The 16,115-nt window shown below is 39.5% G+C and overlaps 1 protein-coding gene across 2 annotated transcripts in view; it reads left to right on the top strand.

Annotated features, from left to right (window-relative positions):
- The window catches only part of LOC106535891 (uncharacterized), a 27,252-nt gene extending 13,059 nt beyond the window's left edge, over positions 1–14,193 (top strand). For both annotated transcript variants that reach the window (XM_014033029.1, XM_014033028.1), the window contains exons 7-10: positions 2,653–2,697; positions 2,818–3,276; positions 7,737–9,220; positions 13,713–14,193. In XM_014033029.1, the coding sequence (XP_013888483.1) occupies positions 2,653–2,697; positions 2,818–3,276; positions 7,737–9,220; positions 13,713–13,757 (2,033 nt within the window). In that variant the 3' untranslated portion in view covers positions 13,758–14,193. The remainder of the gene's footprint in view (positions 1–2,652; positions 2,698–2,817; positions 3,277–7,736; positions 9,221–13,712) is intronic.
- Positions 14,194–16,115: the final 1,922 nt, after the last annotated feature.

The raw sequence follows: 16,115 nt of genomic DNA, 5'->3' as shown, positions 1-16,115 counted from the left end.
ACTGAAAATTTTGAAATTCTATGATTTTGTTTGTCTATAATATTTTACTGTTTATGTACAAGACTCACAGAAACATATTACCTTCCAACATTCAGTTGTTATTATCTTAAGATGATGGAAATGTTTGTGAAGCCATATTTTCATACTTGCTTGAAAGAAAGATGTACTTTAATCCAGGGTATAGGATTATGGAATGGTCTGGAGCAGGGTTCCTAAACTTTGTAGACTTGTGTACCCCCTGAGCCATTTTGTCATACCACTATTACCCCTTCAGTCAAATGTAATGATGATTCTCCAAAACTATAAAATACTCTGTGCTCTGATCCGGGGGTTCTGACTGGTCACTGAGTGTGTATATATGTCTATGTGTATATACAGACAATATTTATGAATGTAGGCATGTATGTATGTATATCTTTATATATGTATGGGTATGTGTGTATTTTTATATGCCTTCTATGTATTTATCCATTTATTTTTCAGGTGAGCGGACAGATGTTGGGTGTGTGGTCCTGTGTTTTGTTGGTGTATATTTAATACAATCCTAATCGCTATTTCAGTCTTTCTATTTTTCTAATTACTTCTCTCTGTTTTTCTCTCTCTCTCTATTTTTCTCTTCACACAAAAAAAACATAATGGTGTGGAGGGGATGGCTATAAGGGGAGAAGGGAGGCCATCCTATTAAAAAAAGGAAAACAAGCAATTTGCATGCGAAACTGAAAGCATTTTGCGTAACTGAAACAGCAATGTAAGAATGATAGAATGTTTCTGAAACATACGAATCGCAGCCTGCTTGTCTTTTGCAAAAACGCACAAAGCAACAGATAACAAAGCAGGTTTAGCATGCTAATACAGAAACACCTTCAAAAAGCATGATGACTTCTAAACTCCAACGGTTAGGGGTAGGCTGTAGAAATTAATGGAAGTCTATGCAAAGTCCCCATGAGGATAGAAGAACAAACATGTGTCCTTTGCTTTCCTCCACACTGTGCTGGAGGGCTGAAACTGTTAAACTGTTTCAGATTCACTCTGATACATACAGTATTTATACCTGTCTTCTGAACTTGGAACAATCTGGACAAGCACAATATTGATTTTTCTTGAAATCACCAGGCAGGAGGTGTTCAGGTGAGTGTGCTTGCACAAAGGCACAGTTGGAGGTGTGTCAGGCAGCAAGGCCTAGCAGGTAGACCATCAACCTGTATTTTACAAGTTCTTCCAACTTTTGAATCAGTTTTGGACACATTAAAGGTAGAGTGTGAATGTTTTTGGATGACCTAAGTAAGAAGACCTATGTCAGGAGTTTGTAACTTTTACAATCTAAAATGTTTGTTTTCCTACTAAATAAAAGAAAATGTCAGAAAGTGGGTTACACAGACACCTTATGCCCCTTTTCCATTAGTGTAGTGTCGGAACGGTCGGTGTAGGTACGAGTCGGTACGGGTCGGACCGATTGTTTTTCCGCTATGTTCCCGTCCGGTTCCGGTTATTGGCTTTTAGACTCAACCTAATTCAAGATGGATGCCACAATGAAGTGACCTTAATGCAAAAATACATATAAATGACAATTTCACAGATCCTGAGCAAAGATTTTGTGAGTTAGCAGCAGGTGAATAACATTCAATATGTACTTGGAGCACAAAAATTGTGAATTGCTTTGGCCTAAAGCAAAAATATTAAAAGGTAATTACTGGATGAACGACTACAACTGATTAAATTCTGGAGTCAACTCAGTATGGCTACAGTTAATCTATATGTATTAACATAAAAATGATTATAACTCAAATTTTGCAGATATTGAGCTAAATTTGATGTGATTGTTGCTTAAAGTCACTCTCAATACACACTGAATGCTACACATCTTGTGGAGTCTTGCAGTGTTGCATGAGGCTGCATTAACATAGTTTACAAAAAGACTAAATTGGCCATGGATTTGTCATTTCTTATTGTAAGATTCATCCATTAATTTTCTTTACCTCCTCTCTGGGTTGTGGGACAGCTGGTGAAAATATGAATGGAGGAGCTCAGTTTAGCTTGTTAGTTTGTTGCACTAGCACCAAGCTAATACATTTAATGCAATATAGCGTTGGCGCTAAAGCTAACAGGCTAAGCTGAGGTTCTTCTTCCATGAAGTCGCTCTGTTGTCCTCCATCCATATTTTCAGTTACAGGCTGAGTCATTTCTACCTTCTCCTCTCTGTCAACGCTCTCTGGTTTCATTTAAAAGAGTCGATCATCAGATATTGTCCAAGATTAACCTTCAGGGTGGATATAGTTCGCTCACACTGATGACCTATCCACATCATCATTTACCCAGAATGCTTTGCGTGTAAATAAAATGGCTCCGTCCGTGTTAAAATACATTTTTAAAAATTTACTAAACTAAACAGCCCACAGTATTTTTACAGTCTTTAGTTTACAGTTAAAATAAATGTTTATCAAATAAAGTCTAATGTTACAACTAATCGTGGATCCTTTTAATATTTGGTCTTTAAGAAGTACCAGAGTACACTCTGAGTTCAGATCCATGTGATGCTTCTGGTAAACATCAGCTGAGTTAAATTTCATAATGAATTTATTTAACGGTTATCTGATTATGTGACCTAGGTATACTGAGGTTTAATTAACGTGTTTATTTGTTCTTTATTTGTAGATGATCTCTTCAACGAAGACCTGTTTACTAAAACAGACTCATCAGGTGGGCAGTAATCTTTGTGTTCATGTTAATATGAGTAGTTTTCTGTGTGTTTCCCCAAAGTTTACCAAAAGTTCGAATCTGGCTTGCTTGGTGTTTATAAATGTTGATTGTTCATTCCAGATGGATTTGCTTCAGACCCTTTCAAAGGCAGCAACCCTTTTGCAGCGGATATTTTGTTTCCGGATGCAGTGGCGGACTCTAACGATGCTGCTGGAAATGTTGGTGAGGATGAAGACGTCAGTCTGTCCTGCGCTGAAAACAAAGCCTCAACAGGAACTCAGTGCTTTGAGTCAGAATTCCCAGAAGAAGACAGCGACATCGAGATCAGCTACAGCAGAGAAGACTTGGAAACCATTGATGTTGGACCTGAATCCTGCAGCTTTAAACCCATCCAGAGCTCATCAGAAGAACTCATGCCTGAGCTGAGACACAACTGGAAGTCTGAGGGTCAGCCGTCTGTAGAATCTGACCCTAACGGTTATGAGCTGGATCTTTGTCCTGTGTCCCCTCCCTCTGACATAGAGGAACAGAGCGTTGGGTCTCTGGCAGACCGGACTGTGACTGAGGCAAAGGAACAAGGTACAGTGATGCTTATTTGAATTTGTAATCACAGAGCTTAGGTCTAACTGAGATTTAGACTTCTACAGTTTATGGTTTGTTAGTACCTTTAGAGGTAGAAGGTCTGAGTGTAGTGACTTTATAGATAATGTTATGAATTAAAGTAAATTATGAATTATTAATAATTCAAGTCTTGTTATTTTAATTATTTGGGGCGCCACCCTATGCAGGGAAAATTAATGTTGCATTATGTTAATGCTTATCAGTCTAGAAAATTTTCCTGAAGCAGCGTGACTTCTTTTCTTAGATGAATATCACGTTTCACATTAAAACACGGACAAGTTCATTTAAAGTTGATACACTGTTGTGTATTGAAGGATGGGAGGTGATGACAGGAAATGCTGAATACAGGTTTATGGGAGAATGGTGTGTAATGAGATAATACTACAACTATGTTAAAAGAAAAGAAAGGCAATTGAAATAATATAAAGATAAAATTGAACTCAAATAAAATAATCACACAGAAACCGGAGCTAAAAAAATGTCAATTTTTATTACTCTGCCTCTCCGTCAGATGACTTTCTAAACACAAGCATTTAACAAAACTTTGACTTCTACACTTACTAATTAATAATTACTTATTAATGCAGTGAATTTAGCCAAATTTAAATCAGGTCCACTAAATGAAAGAAATAACCCTTAATTCTTAATTTTCATAAAAGGGGAAACATTAATCCCTAAGTTATGTTGCATTTATACTCATAGCAAGTCATGTTATTAATAAAGGAAAAGGTTTTACCAAAATAAAGAACTAAGTGAAACAGCAACTTCATTTGTGGAATAAATCAAATTGTGAAATAAAGAAATAACAATAAAACTGAGAATGTGAAAATATAACTTTCAGACTACTTTAAACAGAGTTAATACCAGGTAAAGTCCAGATACTAAAGCAGGAAAACATGCTAAGGTCTACACAGGAACATACATACAGAAGAGCATTTTCTTTTTCTTTTCTTTCTTTTTTATATTTAACAAGAAAAATAACACTGTAGTTATTTCATTAATGTTCAATTGTTTTAAAGTTACTTTTCAGTTCTCAGTCCTTAGGGGGTGTTGTCATGCTATTGGTTGTCAATCAACCAATAGCATTGGTTTCAGCTTGGTCTAAATCAAAGGGGTCCTGATAAGTAAGAAGATAAAGGTGTTATTTGATTAAAACCAGTTGGTCTCCCGGTTGTAAAAGGAGGGGTGTCTGATCAAACAGTTTGTGATAAATCCTTGTCTTTGCCCGGGATCTGGGTCAAACTAAGTCCAGTTTAGTTCAGTTCCTGTAGATTCTGAAGCTGGTTCAGAATCACAAAGTAATAAACAAAATGATACTGAAATAAAATGTCCATGTGGGCCCTACGTGAGAAACAGGACAGGAGAGAGGCCACTAAGTTAACTTTGTGTTAAAAGCTTTGTTTATTTTTTGTAACTACTCCTTAAGTCTCATCTCACCTGGTCTCGTTACAAAGTAATGTAGTTTAACTTCTGCAACTCTGCAGCTTGAGGACTGTGTTTTTCCCAAGGTTATAATAGTTTTGGATTTTTCATTATAGTTTAGTTTTAGTTAGTTTTGACTTTTTTTCTTTTAATTCAGTTAGTTTTTATTAGTTATTACAGTGGATTTGCTACTTTTTATTAGTTTTTATTGTTTGTTTACTGCTTAGTTTTAGTTTTTATTATTTCTAGTATTAAAAAAACAAAAAAAAAACAAAAAGAAAAAAATTGTATAGGTCCTCTGGACGGGTTCTTCTCTAATGAAACGTTTCGTCTCTCCTCTAAGAGACTTCTTCAGTCTGAGAGTTTCAGGCAAAATTCAGGCTTTTAAGCACTGCCTGATACTCACATCACATGGCTATCGTTGACACCTAATTAACACCTATTGTTAACAGGGGGTGGAGTGATACTGGCAATAGCAGCACTGTAGGAGGGGGACAACAGAAAACGGAGGCCTCCACCTCTGTTTAATGATGGACGGTCTTTCTTCACAAGAATGGCTTCTTTTACTCCTCTCTCAAACCAACGTTCCTCTCTATCAAGAATGAGAACATCCTCATCTCTGAAAGAGTGACCGCTGGCCTGTAAATGAGTGAAAACTGCAGAGTTCTGGCCATTAGATGTAGCTCGTCTGTGTTGGGACATTCTTTTGAACTGTGGCTGCTTTGTTACCCCAATGTATAACTGGTCGCAGTCCTCCTGGCACTTCACAGCATATACAATATTGCTCTGTTTGTGCCGAAGAAAGACCGTCCATCATTAAACAGAGGTGGAGGCCTCCGTTTTCAGTTGTCCCCCTCCTACAGTGCTGCCATTGCCAGTATCACTCCACCCCCTGTTAACAATAGGTGTTAATTAGGTGTCAACGATAGCCATGTGATGTGAGTATCAGTCACATKGAGGCAGKGCTTAWAAGCCTGAATTTTGCCTGAAACTCTCAGACTGAAGAAGTCTCTTRGARRAGAGACGAAACGTTTCATTAGAGAAGAACCCGTCCAGAAGACCTATACAATTTTTTTCTTTTTGATTTTTTACCTGGATTATTGAGATGCATCAGGACATTTCTAGTATTAGTTTTCTTATAGTTTAAAAAACATATTTGCCAATGCATCCTCCTGCTTGTGGTGTTTCTGAGTTAACTAACCAGCAGCCAAGGGTGTAGGAATGAGTTCACTATTGAGGGGGCACATAATATTGGAAACCTGACAGATTTGTACATAGTCTGAGCAGAAATATGTCGTAAATCAACTACACTGCAAAGCTATTGGATCTTTTCTTGAAAAATTGGTGATGTGGGTAAATCACCCAACAAAATATCTCTAGTCTTATAGGATTGCACAGCATAACAAATATATTGTCATCACAATGTCAGAGTGTGCAATATTCATACCACAAAGGACTTCTTGATGCATTGTAATTGTTGACTAATGTATTTGAAGAGGTTTGAAGTTGTATTTTTCATGCTAATGCAATATTTATCCAGTAGGACAGAGTCTCATGGCAGCAAAAGCTCACACCTGACCAAACATACTAACAATCACATAAAATAGGAAGTACAGATTAGAAAGAGAGGAAATAAAAGACATAGATCACATCTGATATCACCATTGCAATATTTACAAATATTATTGCCATCACAAGACTTTCTAATATAAAATACCTGTTCTGTGTTCCTCTCTTTTACCTGTTGGTCTGCTCCTGTCTCTCCCTCACTCTGACTTCCTGCTCTGATGTCCCTGCAAGACATCAACACATTTACAACAGAGAATACCACAAACTGTAATGTACAGCACCAGCAAGTGACTTACAGAAGCTAAAAAGTATCTGTTAAGGTTTTTATCATACAACTGATTTACAGATGTATGCATTACTCTCATATTCTGTCAGCTCTGTTTACAGCACAACCTACAGTAAAACTTACAGTAAAAGTTTTCACTAATTTAATTCAAGAGCTCCAGCTCTGTACCTGCTCTCCTCTTGTCTCCTTTGTGCAGCCCCTGCACTGCTGCTGCTAAACATACAAAATGGCTTCAGCGATGAGGTACACTCCTGAACCTAAAGGTGGCTCATTTTAAACTAAACAAGAAAAAAAAATTCACATATTTATCACTATGGAGAAGCATTTCACCAGATAAATGTACAGAACTCTAGTGGGGTGCTGTTCTGCAGCTGACAACCTAATCACAACCTAACTCAAACCCTTATAACTGTGGAAATAATGAAACATCAACCTGACATCAGTCCTCACCTGCTCAATCTGCATCTATTATAATTAATATGGTTTTTAAACAGGACCTCACAACCTGATGCTCCACCTGTTCTCCTCTCTCTTCTTCTCATGATAAAAAAATTATGTTTAAAAAGTATTAACAAGCTATTATATACTGTATTTCACTAAACTAATTTCAGACCTCTCCTGAACTTTCGCCATCTCTCCACCTTTTGTTGCTTCAAATGTCTCACTACACATTGCACATAATATCTAACATAATGTTATGCATATTGATAAACTATGATCAGGTGTTGCCCTTGTTTGTTATTTACCGGTGTTACTCTGAAAAAAAAACAACAACAACAAACTAGATACCGCATAGTGGTAACATAATGACCCCCGCACGCAGAAATGCACCAGAACTCAGAAGTCTTTATTCCTAATAAATGTCATGCTACCAGGTTCATCCCATAATCGTAGTGGCTTGGGTGGGGGTCTTTTATTTTTTTATTTTATTTTATTTTAAAAAACTAAAAGGAAGGATATTCTGTTGATAATTTCAGTTAGTTTTAGTTAGTTTTGTAAAACGATATACAGTTTTAGTTAGTTAATATTTTCTACATTTTGTTTTAGTTTTTATTTAATTCAGTTAACTAAAAAATTTTTTAATTTTAGTTTTTTCGTTAGTTTTAGTTAACTATAATAACCCTGGGTTTTCCTCTGCTAGGTGTGAGTTCTTGCCCAGCTGAAGGTTTCCATCAGCACAGTGAACATTCAGAGCTGGAGCTCGATTGGACAGATGACATAAATCAAACTCTGCCCTGTGACTCAAGCTGCAATAAAACTGAAGAGGTTTGTAACGTCATACAGAACCCTCAGAACCCTGCACCTCCCCAGAACTCACTGGACTCTCAGAACCTCGCTCAGCCTGATTTGGAACAAAATGACTTCGAGTTGAACTACGAACCAAGCTGCCAGCCTTCCTTTGACCCGTATGGGTTTAAACTCAGTCCAGAACATTCTCAACACTCCTTCCTTGACCCAGATGAAGCTGATCTGAGCCCAAAATCGATTGAAAATATCATGAGCTTCGATCCTGAAGCCTCCTCTTCTCCACCACATGAACTGAACTTTGATCCTTACGGGTTTGAAATCACTGCCTCTCAGATGGTACGTGACTCCGATCCTTATGGCTTTAAGCTCAGTCCTGAGGAAGAGAACCAGGAGGTCCTGGACCTTTGTGATCATGGTGACCTGGAGGTGATGGGCCTTTGCACCTATGAAGATAATGAGCAAATGGAGAACTTTGACTTTGCCAATCAGGAAATACTAAAACCTCACACTTATGAAAACCAAGAAGTGTTTCAACCTTGTGACCAGAATTTTCCAACGCTGCCATATTCTGGAAACCAAGAAGTGACAGAGCCCTGTCACTGTGAAAACAATGAGCTGGATGCTGATAAAAACCAGGAACTCGCTGATTTTAGCGGTCATGAAAACCAAGAAGTGTTGGAGCCTTGTTCCAGTACCAGCCATGAGGAATTCCTTGAACTTTGTAGCCATGATAACCAAGAAGTGCTGGAAACTTGTGACCATGTTAATCAGGAACTGTTGGCATTCTCCCATCCTGAAAATCAAGAGGTGCCGGACTTAGATCAGTATGAGAATCAAGAGCTTTTGAGTTACGACAACAAAGAAAATCTAGATCTGCTCGCATCAGATAATCATGAGTATAAGGAAGTTCAGGAGCTCAGTATCAATGAAAACCAGCAGCTACTTGATTTAGACACACATGAAAACCAGGAGGACCTGGACTTGACCAACACAGAAAATCCTCTTGAAGGAAACAACAACCAGAGTCCTGTAGAAGCAGAGGCCGATCTGAGTTCTTCTAATAACAGCTCAGACAGTGATCTGGGATCAGAGAATCTACTGGGACTGGAACCCAGCAACACAAACATATGTTCTGCCACCACAGACAGACTTCATAAGACCATCAGCAATGTGTCAGCTGCTCAGAGTGTGTTCAACCCTGCAAACAGCCACAGTCTTTTAGAAGGGGATTTGGGATCAGTCTTCGGTGCTGGGGGATACATCGGTTGTCCTGATGTTGCTGATGACCTTGAGCCCCTGGGCAGAAGGCAGGAAAACCCACAACCTGAGCCAACACCTCCAGTTAGACCAGTCAGGCCTCCTCGACCATCTCTGAGGGTGAGTTGAACATCAGAATGCTGGAATCTTCATGAGTACGTTTTTCATGATTGAAAAATAAACTCTTTTTATTTTTGCAGTGGTTCAAAGTAAACTGACCTGTTCTGGTTTGAAGTTAGACTTAAACATAACTGTTTTCAGTTGTTGGTTTGTAGGTTACTGTTGGTTGCTTTACCTTCTTAAGTTTTAGGCTTTTTTTAATCAGACATGGTCAAAATGAATCAGCACAGTGGACCCTAGCCCTAACTCCTCCATCGTATTGTGGTAGAGGAGTTTATGTGTCTGAATGATCCTAGGAACCATAAAGTCGGGGACAATAAAAACTGGGTCTCACGAGGCAGATTGGTCCTAGGTGACAGGCCTGAGCAGTTCAAAACACTTGTATGAACAAAAACAATTAAGGAGATCAGTGTCCCTTTGTTACGTTTTAACTAAGGAATGAATCCAAATCTGGACGGAGGTAAGAGTTTTAAGAAAAATATTTATTTTATCAAAAATAAAACAAAAAGCTGTCAGGGCAGTTAAATAAACAAAACTTAAAGAACGACAAGGAGATAACGAGAAACCATAACAGTTGGTGGGGAAACCAAACAATGAACCAGTGAGTCTGTGGAGGACAAGACCAGTATTTAAATAGACAGAGGGAGAGGGAAAATTACAAACACCTGGAGGGAGAACTAATTGGGGATTCAAGACAGGTGAGGATGGTTAGCTGAGAAATGACAAGGAAATAAGCTGAGGAGAACTGACGGGTGGAGACACAGAGAAAACACAGAATAACAAAAACACACAACCTCACACCCTTGCCTGGATGTGGGGAGGGGCTCATCAGTGGAGAAAGGGTTATCTGCGGAATCAAAGTGGGCGTGTCTAAACCATATACTGTGGGCTCTGAGGCCTACATGACGGTTTCCTTAGACCCTGCTTGACTTCTTTACAGCCTGACCCTGACCCCAACACTAAGGTTAACCAGGAGAAATGTGACCCAAGTAGAGTTCTCCAGAAAAAGTGGTGCCGTACGGTAACACCCCTTTTGTTCTTGTCCAATCAGGTGGTGCTGTACGGTGACACCCCTTTTGTTCTTGTCCAATCAGGTGGTGCTGTACGGTGACGCCCCTTTTTTGCTTATCCAGTCAGGTGTGTCCCTTTTAAAAAGTCCGTCTGATCAGGTGTGTTGCTTTAGAATCGCCTTTCGTTGTGACACGCCCACTCGTCCGCAGAGACCCCTACTTGCATCAGTGAGTGTCTGGTGGTCTGGTTTATTCGTGTCCAGGCAGGCGCAGCCCCAACGAGCAACATGAATTTGCTTTACTGTGGGCCCACCACCTGCAGGAGGGGTCATGTGAATCAGGTGCATGATTGGGATTGGGCAAAATTGTATTGTGAACAATTAATTGTTAGAAAAACTTTAATCGATTAATTTTTGGCACTTGATGATTAATGCCATCAGGCAGACTGACTGGAGGTTTCCCTGGTCAGTCCGCTTGGTGTTCCTCTCCGCTTCAAATATAACGAAGATTTTTTTTAAGTCCTGTAATTTATTTATCATAACTTTGGTTTTACTTGGTCTATCAACATAATAAAAAAATCATGTAAAGCCTGAAGTCTTTACTTTTGACACAATTTGGAACAAATTTTTACAGAAAGCAAATCTTTCCCACTAGGGTGGGTCCATCACACCCTTTCAGGGTAGGAGGCAGATTCCGATTCTATTCACCATTTTTATGGACAGAATTTCTCGGTGCAGCCTGGGGGTCTCATGATTCAATCTCTGCTGTTGGCAGACGATGTGGTCCTGCTGGCAACATTGCACCACGTTCTTCAGCTCACACTGAAGCAGTTCACAGCTGAGTGTGAAGCAGTTGAGATGAGGATCAACATCTCCACATCTGAGACCGTGTTTCTCACTCAGAAAAAGGTGGATTGCTCTCTCCAGGTTGAGGCGAGGTTCTGCCTCAAGTGGAAAAGTTCAAGTATCTTGGGGTTTCATTCACGAGTATGATCCTTGGTGTACCTTTTCCCAGTCCTCACATTTTTTTTCAGCCCTACTGTGCTCTAATAGTTAGGTTTAGAGGTTTTGGTGCAGGTTAGGGTTAGGTATACAAACCAGTAATGGTTAGGATTAGGCATAAATGCAGTTACAAAAATGAATGGAAGTGAATATGAAGTCCTCAATTGGATGCAAGTACAATGATCTGTGTGTGAATGTGTGTGTGAATGGGTAAATGATGGCACAGATTGTAGTGTAAAGTGCTTTGAGTATCCTGACTGAATAGAAAGAAGCAATGTAGTACAGCCCATTTACTATTTGCAGACTCTGTACTGGTCTGTTGTGGTGAAGAGGGAGCAGAGCTGTAAGACAAAGCTCTCTACGTTCCTACCCTATGGACCATATCACCTATGGTCACAAACTTTGGATAGTGACTGAAAGAAGAAGGTTATGGATACAGGCAGTTCATCTGCTGAGCTGGTTCATCAGGTAAGGATGCCTCCTTAACGTAGGGAGATGCTTCAGGCATGTCCTGCTGGGAGGAGACCCTGTGGAAGAGCCAGGACATGCTGGAGAGACTATGTCTCTCTTCTGGCCTGGGAACACCTTGAAGTCCCCCCCAGAAAGAGCTAGAAGAGGTGGCCGGAGAAAGAGAGGTCTGGGCCTCTCTGCTCAAACTGCTGCCCCCTGCGACCTGACTCTGGAACAAACTGTAGAGGATGGATGGATGGATGGATGGATGGATGGATGGATGGATGGATGGATGGATGGATGGATGGATGGATGGATGGATGGATGGATGGATGGATGGATGGATGGATGGATGGATGGATGGATGGATGGATGGATTTGTAGGAAAAATTTGCGTTGTTCAAAATGGTATGTCTGAATAAAACAGGAATCGGCTGGATTTCTTCTTTAAAACTTTATTTTTAATCTTCTGACTCCAATCAGGTTTACAGCAGCACTCAGCAGCACAGGCCTCAGTGTAAGGCCTTGGGTTCATATCAAGAAAACCCAAACAAAGCAGAGCGGCTCTGCTTAGAATCAGAGACTCTAACACACTGTGACAACTCCTTTTCACTATAATAATGAATGGCGCTCATAATGTATCTTTCTTCCTGGTTACACCCCAGAGGTGTTACCTTTTACGTCAGACATCAGAACGTCACTCATTTTTGTTTAGGCTAAAAGAAAGAACATATGATGACACACACACCAACTCTTTGTCAGCTTCAACCTTACAGACTGAAATGATCAGAAAGTATAAAATACAATACTGAATCTAATATTCAATTAATCAGTTACAAAATTTCTTCAGATGGATGGATGGAAGGAAGGAAATCAGCCATGTTCAATATGTATCAGCCTTTTTGACAAAAGAAAAACCCTTCGCAATGACAAAGTGAAATCAAATATCTCCAAAGTAATGATATTTTTAAAAAATATAATTAAAATAAGCGACTGCATAAATAATCACCCCATTTAAAGGGCCTGTCCTAATTCACCTCAGAGAAAAGATCAGCAAAAAATAGGTAAAAAAACATCCCCTGAGTTCTGCTCAATCAATCATGTGACAATAGAAAGAATACAAGAAAATGTGTAAATCTACAGAGAGCAGGTCGTGTTCACAAATTGAGAGACAAGAAGTAAAATAAAGAAACCACTGTGGTGAAATAACCACATCTGCTGGTTCTGCTGAACTGCTGCTGCTCAATGAAGAGAGAAACTCTGAAACAGGCTGGTTGAACAGCAAGAATCTTTATTTTGCAGTCCAGGAGATTATAGCCAAAAACCAAATTGTGGCCTTCAAGCCAAATGATTCACCAAGGAAGAAAGATGAAGTACGAAGGCCAAGGGTGGGGGCGTACAAGGCTCTTTATAGGCTTCACAGTGTAGTTCAAAAGAGGCATCATAAATTTTGTCACGGTATACCTTAAGCATTCCCTTTCCTAATATGGTAATATGTGCCGAGCTCTGAAGCTGGGGTCTAAAAGAGACATAACACATCTGTGCATTCCTGAGAAGAGGCCCCCACTCTTGGACACTACACCACCAAGACGCCTGAGACCACTCTGATGGAGTTAAATTATAGTTAAATTAATTTAGATCAAAAATGATGTGTTCTCACTTTCTTGTGTTAGCTAAGTACACATAGTACAATGGATGTGTACTAATAATGGATGCACTTCATGTGTATGTCCATGCAATATTATTGTTAATTCAATCAATCAATTAAAGCTTCGGTTCAGATAGGACAGACTGACGGCAGGACAGTCACTTATTTTAAATAAGATGTCTTTATTTAGTTGGTGTTAGTTTAGAGAAATCTGATTTAATTTTGTCACTTAAGAGCTTTTTTTTTTGTCCAACAGGCCAGTTTATATTAATGCTAAATGATTTATAATAATAACAAAGGTAAAGCATCTAAGGAGGTAAAAACTTGCTTTGAGTTGTAAACATATTTGTTAATCTTATTTGTGTTTTTGTTTGTGTTGTTAGGCCAAGGAGAAGAAGGCGCCACCTGAAGGCATCGACCTGAAGTGATGCAACAACCTTCACTCAAGAAAGCCACTCGTCTGCAGCAACTCATGACAGCAAAGGCAACAAAAAACCAGAAGAGAGCGGGAAATAAAAGTAAGAGAAGTGACGAAGTGGATCCATTTCAACAGACCAACAAAACAAGCAGAGAAGAGGAAGAGATTGTTGTTATTCCTGACAGGAAATGATTTTACACCTCACAAAAACATCCCTCTAGTTTTGTTTAATGTGGTTATTTACAGCTGTCAGAATATCAAAGTGGACATTCTTTAGAGTGCTTCAACATAAGAGGAAGTAAATGATCTAGTTTTTACCCTGTCAGTCTTAAAGGATCAGAACTTGTGGTTTTCTTGATGTTTTGTCTTGATGAAAAGTCCTCAGATTTTATTTAATATATTCAGACTTTATCCCACAGAAACCTGTATATAAATGGAAAATTCAATGTGCTGTTGTGATTTGGGGATTGTTTTGTCAACGAGTACTTTAGGCCTAAATAGAAGGGGTTAAAGGTCAGACTGATTATTTCTGTTTTTACTGATCAGTTAGTTAAAGTGCTGTTTGAAACATGATTCTCCTCTGATTTTAATTTGTAGCCCGACTCACTGAGGATGATGATGATCAACTCTGTGTCCTGGTCTAAGTTGGAAGTTCAGTGAATGATCAGTTTAAAATTAAAGCCAGTAAACTTTACATCTTACCTACTAGTTAACAACAAACCACAGATCGCTGACAGTTTACCTGCTCAGTCTGTCCGTACTATGCAATAATATCAACAAAGGGAGGTTCTGATGCAACTTTTAGAGGTGGTATACAAAACATTGAAGCTCTTTAAAAAGCATGCAGATAAACATTTGTCTTCAGGAGTTCTACCACAGATCCTCTGACTTTGAGGTCATTGGTCTCAGCCAGAAAAGGTGGAACCATCCCTCCAAGTTTGGGGACGAGTCTCTGCCTCAAGCAGAGGAGTTCACATGGCTTCCAGAACGAGGCGGGACTGGTTGGACAGATCTGTGCCTCTCTGACAGTAATGAGAGCACAGCTCCAGCCTGACATGGTGAAGGAGATGAAAGGCAAAGCTCTTGATTTTAGTTTGTTTGACGTTACAACCCTCAGCTATGACCATCATTTAACAAGTACAAATCAGAAGTGAAAGAACGAGATCCTGGATACAAACAGCTGAAATAAGATTCCTCCATCATCTGGGGGTGAGCTCGGAGTAAAACCGCTGCTCCTCAACAAAAAACATCCTATAGCTAGGCCTCAGTGTTTTCACTGGTCATTATCTGTTTCTGAGCGAGAAACAACAGAGGAATGTTTAAAAGAAGTTTCCTCAGAAGCATCAGATCTGTTTTTTTATTCATTTTGCCACAAATTAATATTTCAGGCATGTCAGCAGAGGGAGCTCAGACACCAAACTGTGTCTGTATCAGCGAATCAAAACTTCAGATTTTAACATCTGACACCCTTCTGTGTCGTAAACAGCTGTTTTTGGTTACAAGAAGTGAAATCTGATTTGTATTTCAGGTCACAACAGTTCGTTTTTCGGCTTTGAGACCTGTTCAGTCACACACTTCCATTCTACAGTGTGAGTCAAAAGTCACAGGACAGCCTTTTATTTGATCCAATATGGCCGACTCCTCTTCTTTGGTTGCTCCTTGCCTTGCTGCTTGTTCTCCAGGCTGGCCCAAGTGGGCCCAGAACAGCTCAAAACTCCTTCTTTTATACAGTTTTGGGCGCTATCACTTCCTCTTCTTTGTTCCATCTGTGCCCTCATGTCAGTCTGTGATTGGCCAGTTGGCCCAACATACAACTGTCACTGGAACTTTCCATTGTCATGTAGGCCTTTTAAAGTTCCTCTTCATGAGCTGCCTCAGTCTCAGCAAAGCATCCCCCCGTGCCCTTATTTGGTCTGCTTCCTCTCCACAGCCAGTAACCCACTTCCTCTTTCCTATCAGAACCATTGCACCTGCTCTTCCTGTTGCTGCTCGAATGGAACATGTTGTTTTAACCATCTTATGCTGCTGCACACACACATTTTATTATCTTTCTAAACTTTAAGAATATATAAAAATACATTTCAATAATCCACCATCTTACATTAAAACACACCTTAACACTCAATTTTAAAGCATATTTCATTACTCAAACCACACATTGCAACAAGCATTTAAATCATTTAATTTGATTACCATTTGCCAGCATTAAAATTATGTTGTTCACTCTTTCTTTCTCTTCTTTCTTTTCTCCTTTTCATCTTTTTGGGCTGATGTTCCTCCTTCTTGGCTCTGTTTGTGACTTCTTCGCCGATCTCTCACTCTCCCTAGCTGGGGGTCAAGATTGGGGTCAGAAGGCCTGTTTCCAATT

Source organism: Austrofundulus limnaeus, unplaced genomic scaffold, assembly GCF_001266775.1.
Source record: "Austrofundulus limnaeus strain Quisiro unplaced genomic scaffold, Austrofundulus_limnaeus-1.0 Scaffold1603, whole genome shotgun sequence".
NCBI classification, from domain to species: Eukaryota; Metazoa; Chordata; class Actinopteri; order Cyprinodontiformes; family Rivulidae; genus Austrofundulus; species Austrofundulus limnaeus.
Note: the sequence above shows the minus strand (reverse complement) of the source record. Positions and strands in the feature narration are given on the sequence as shown.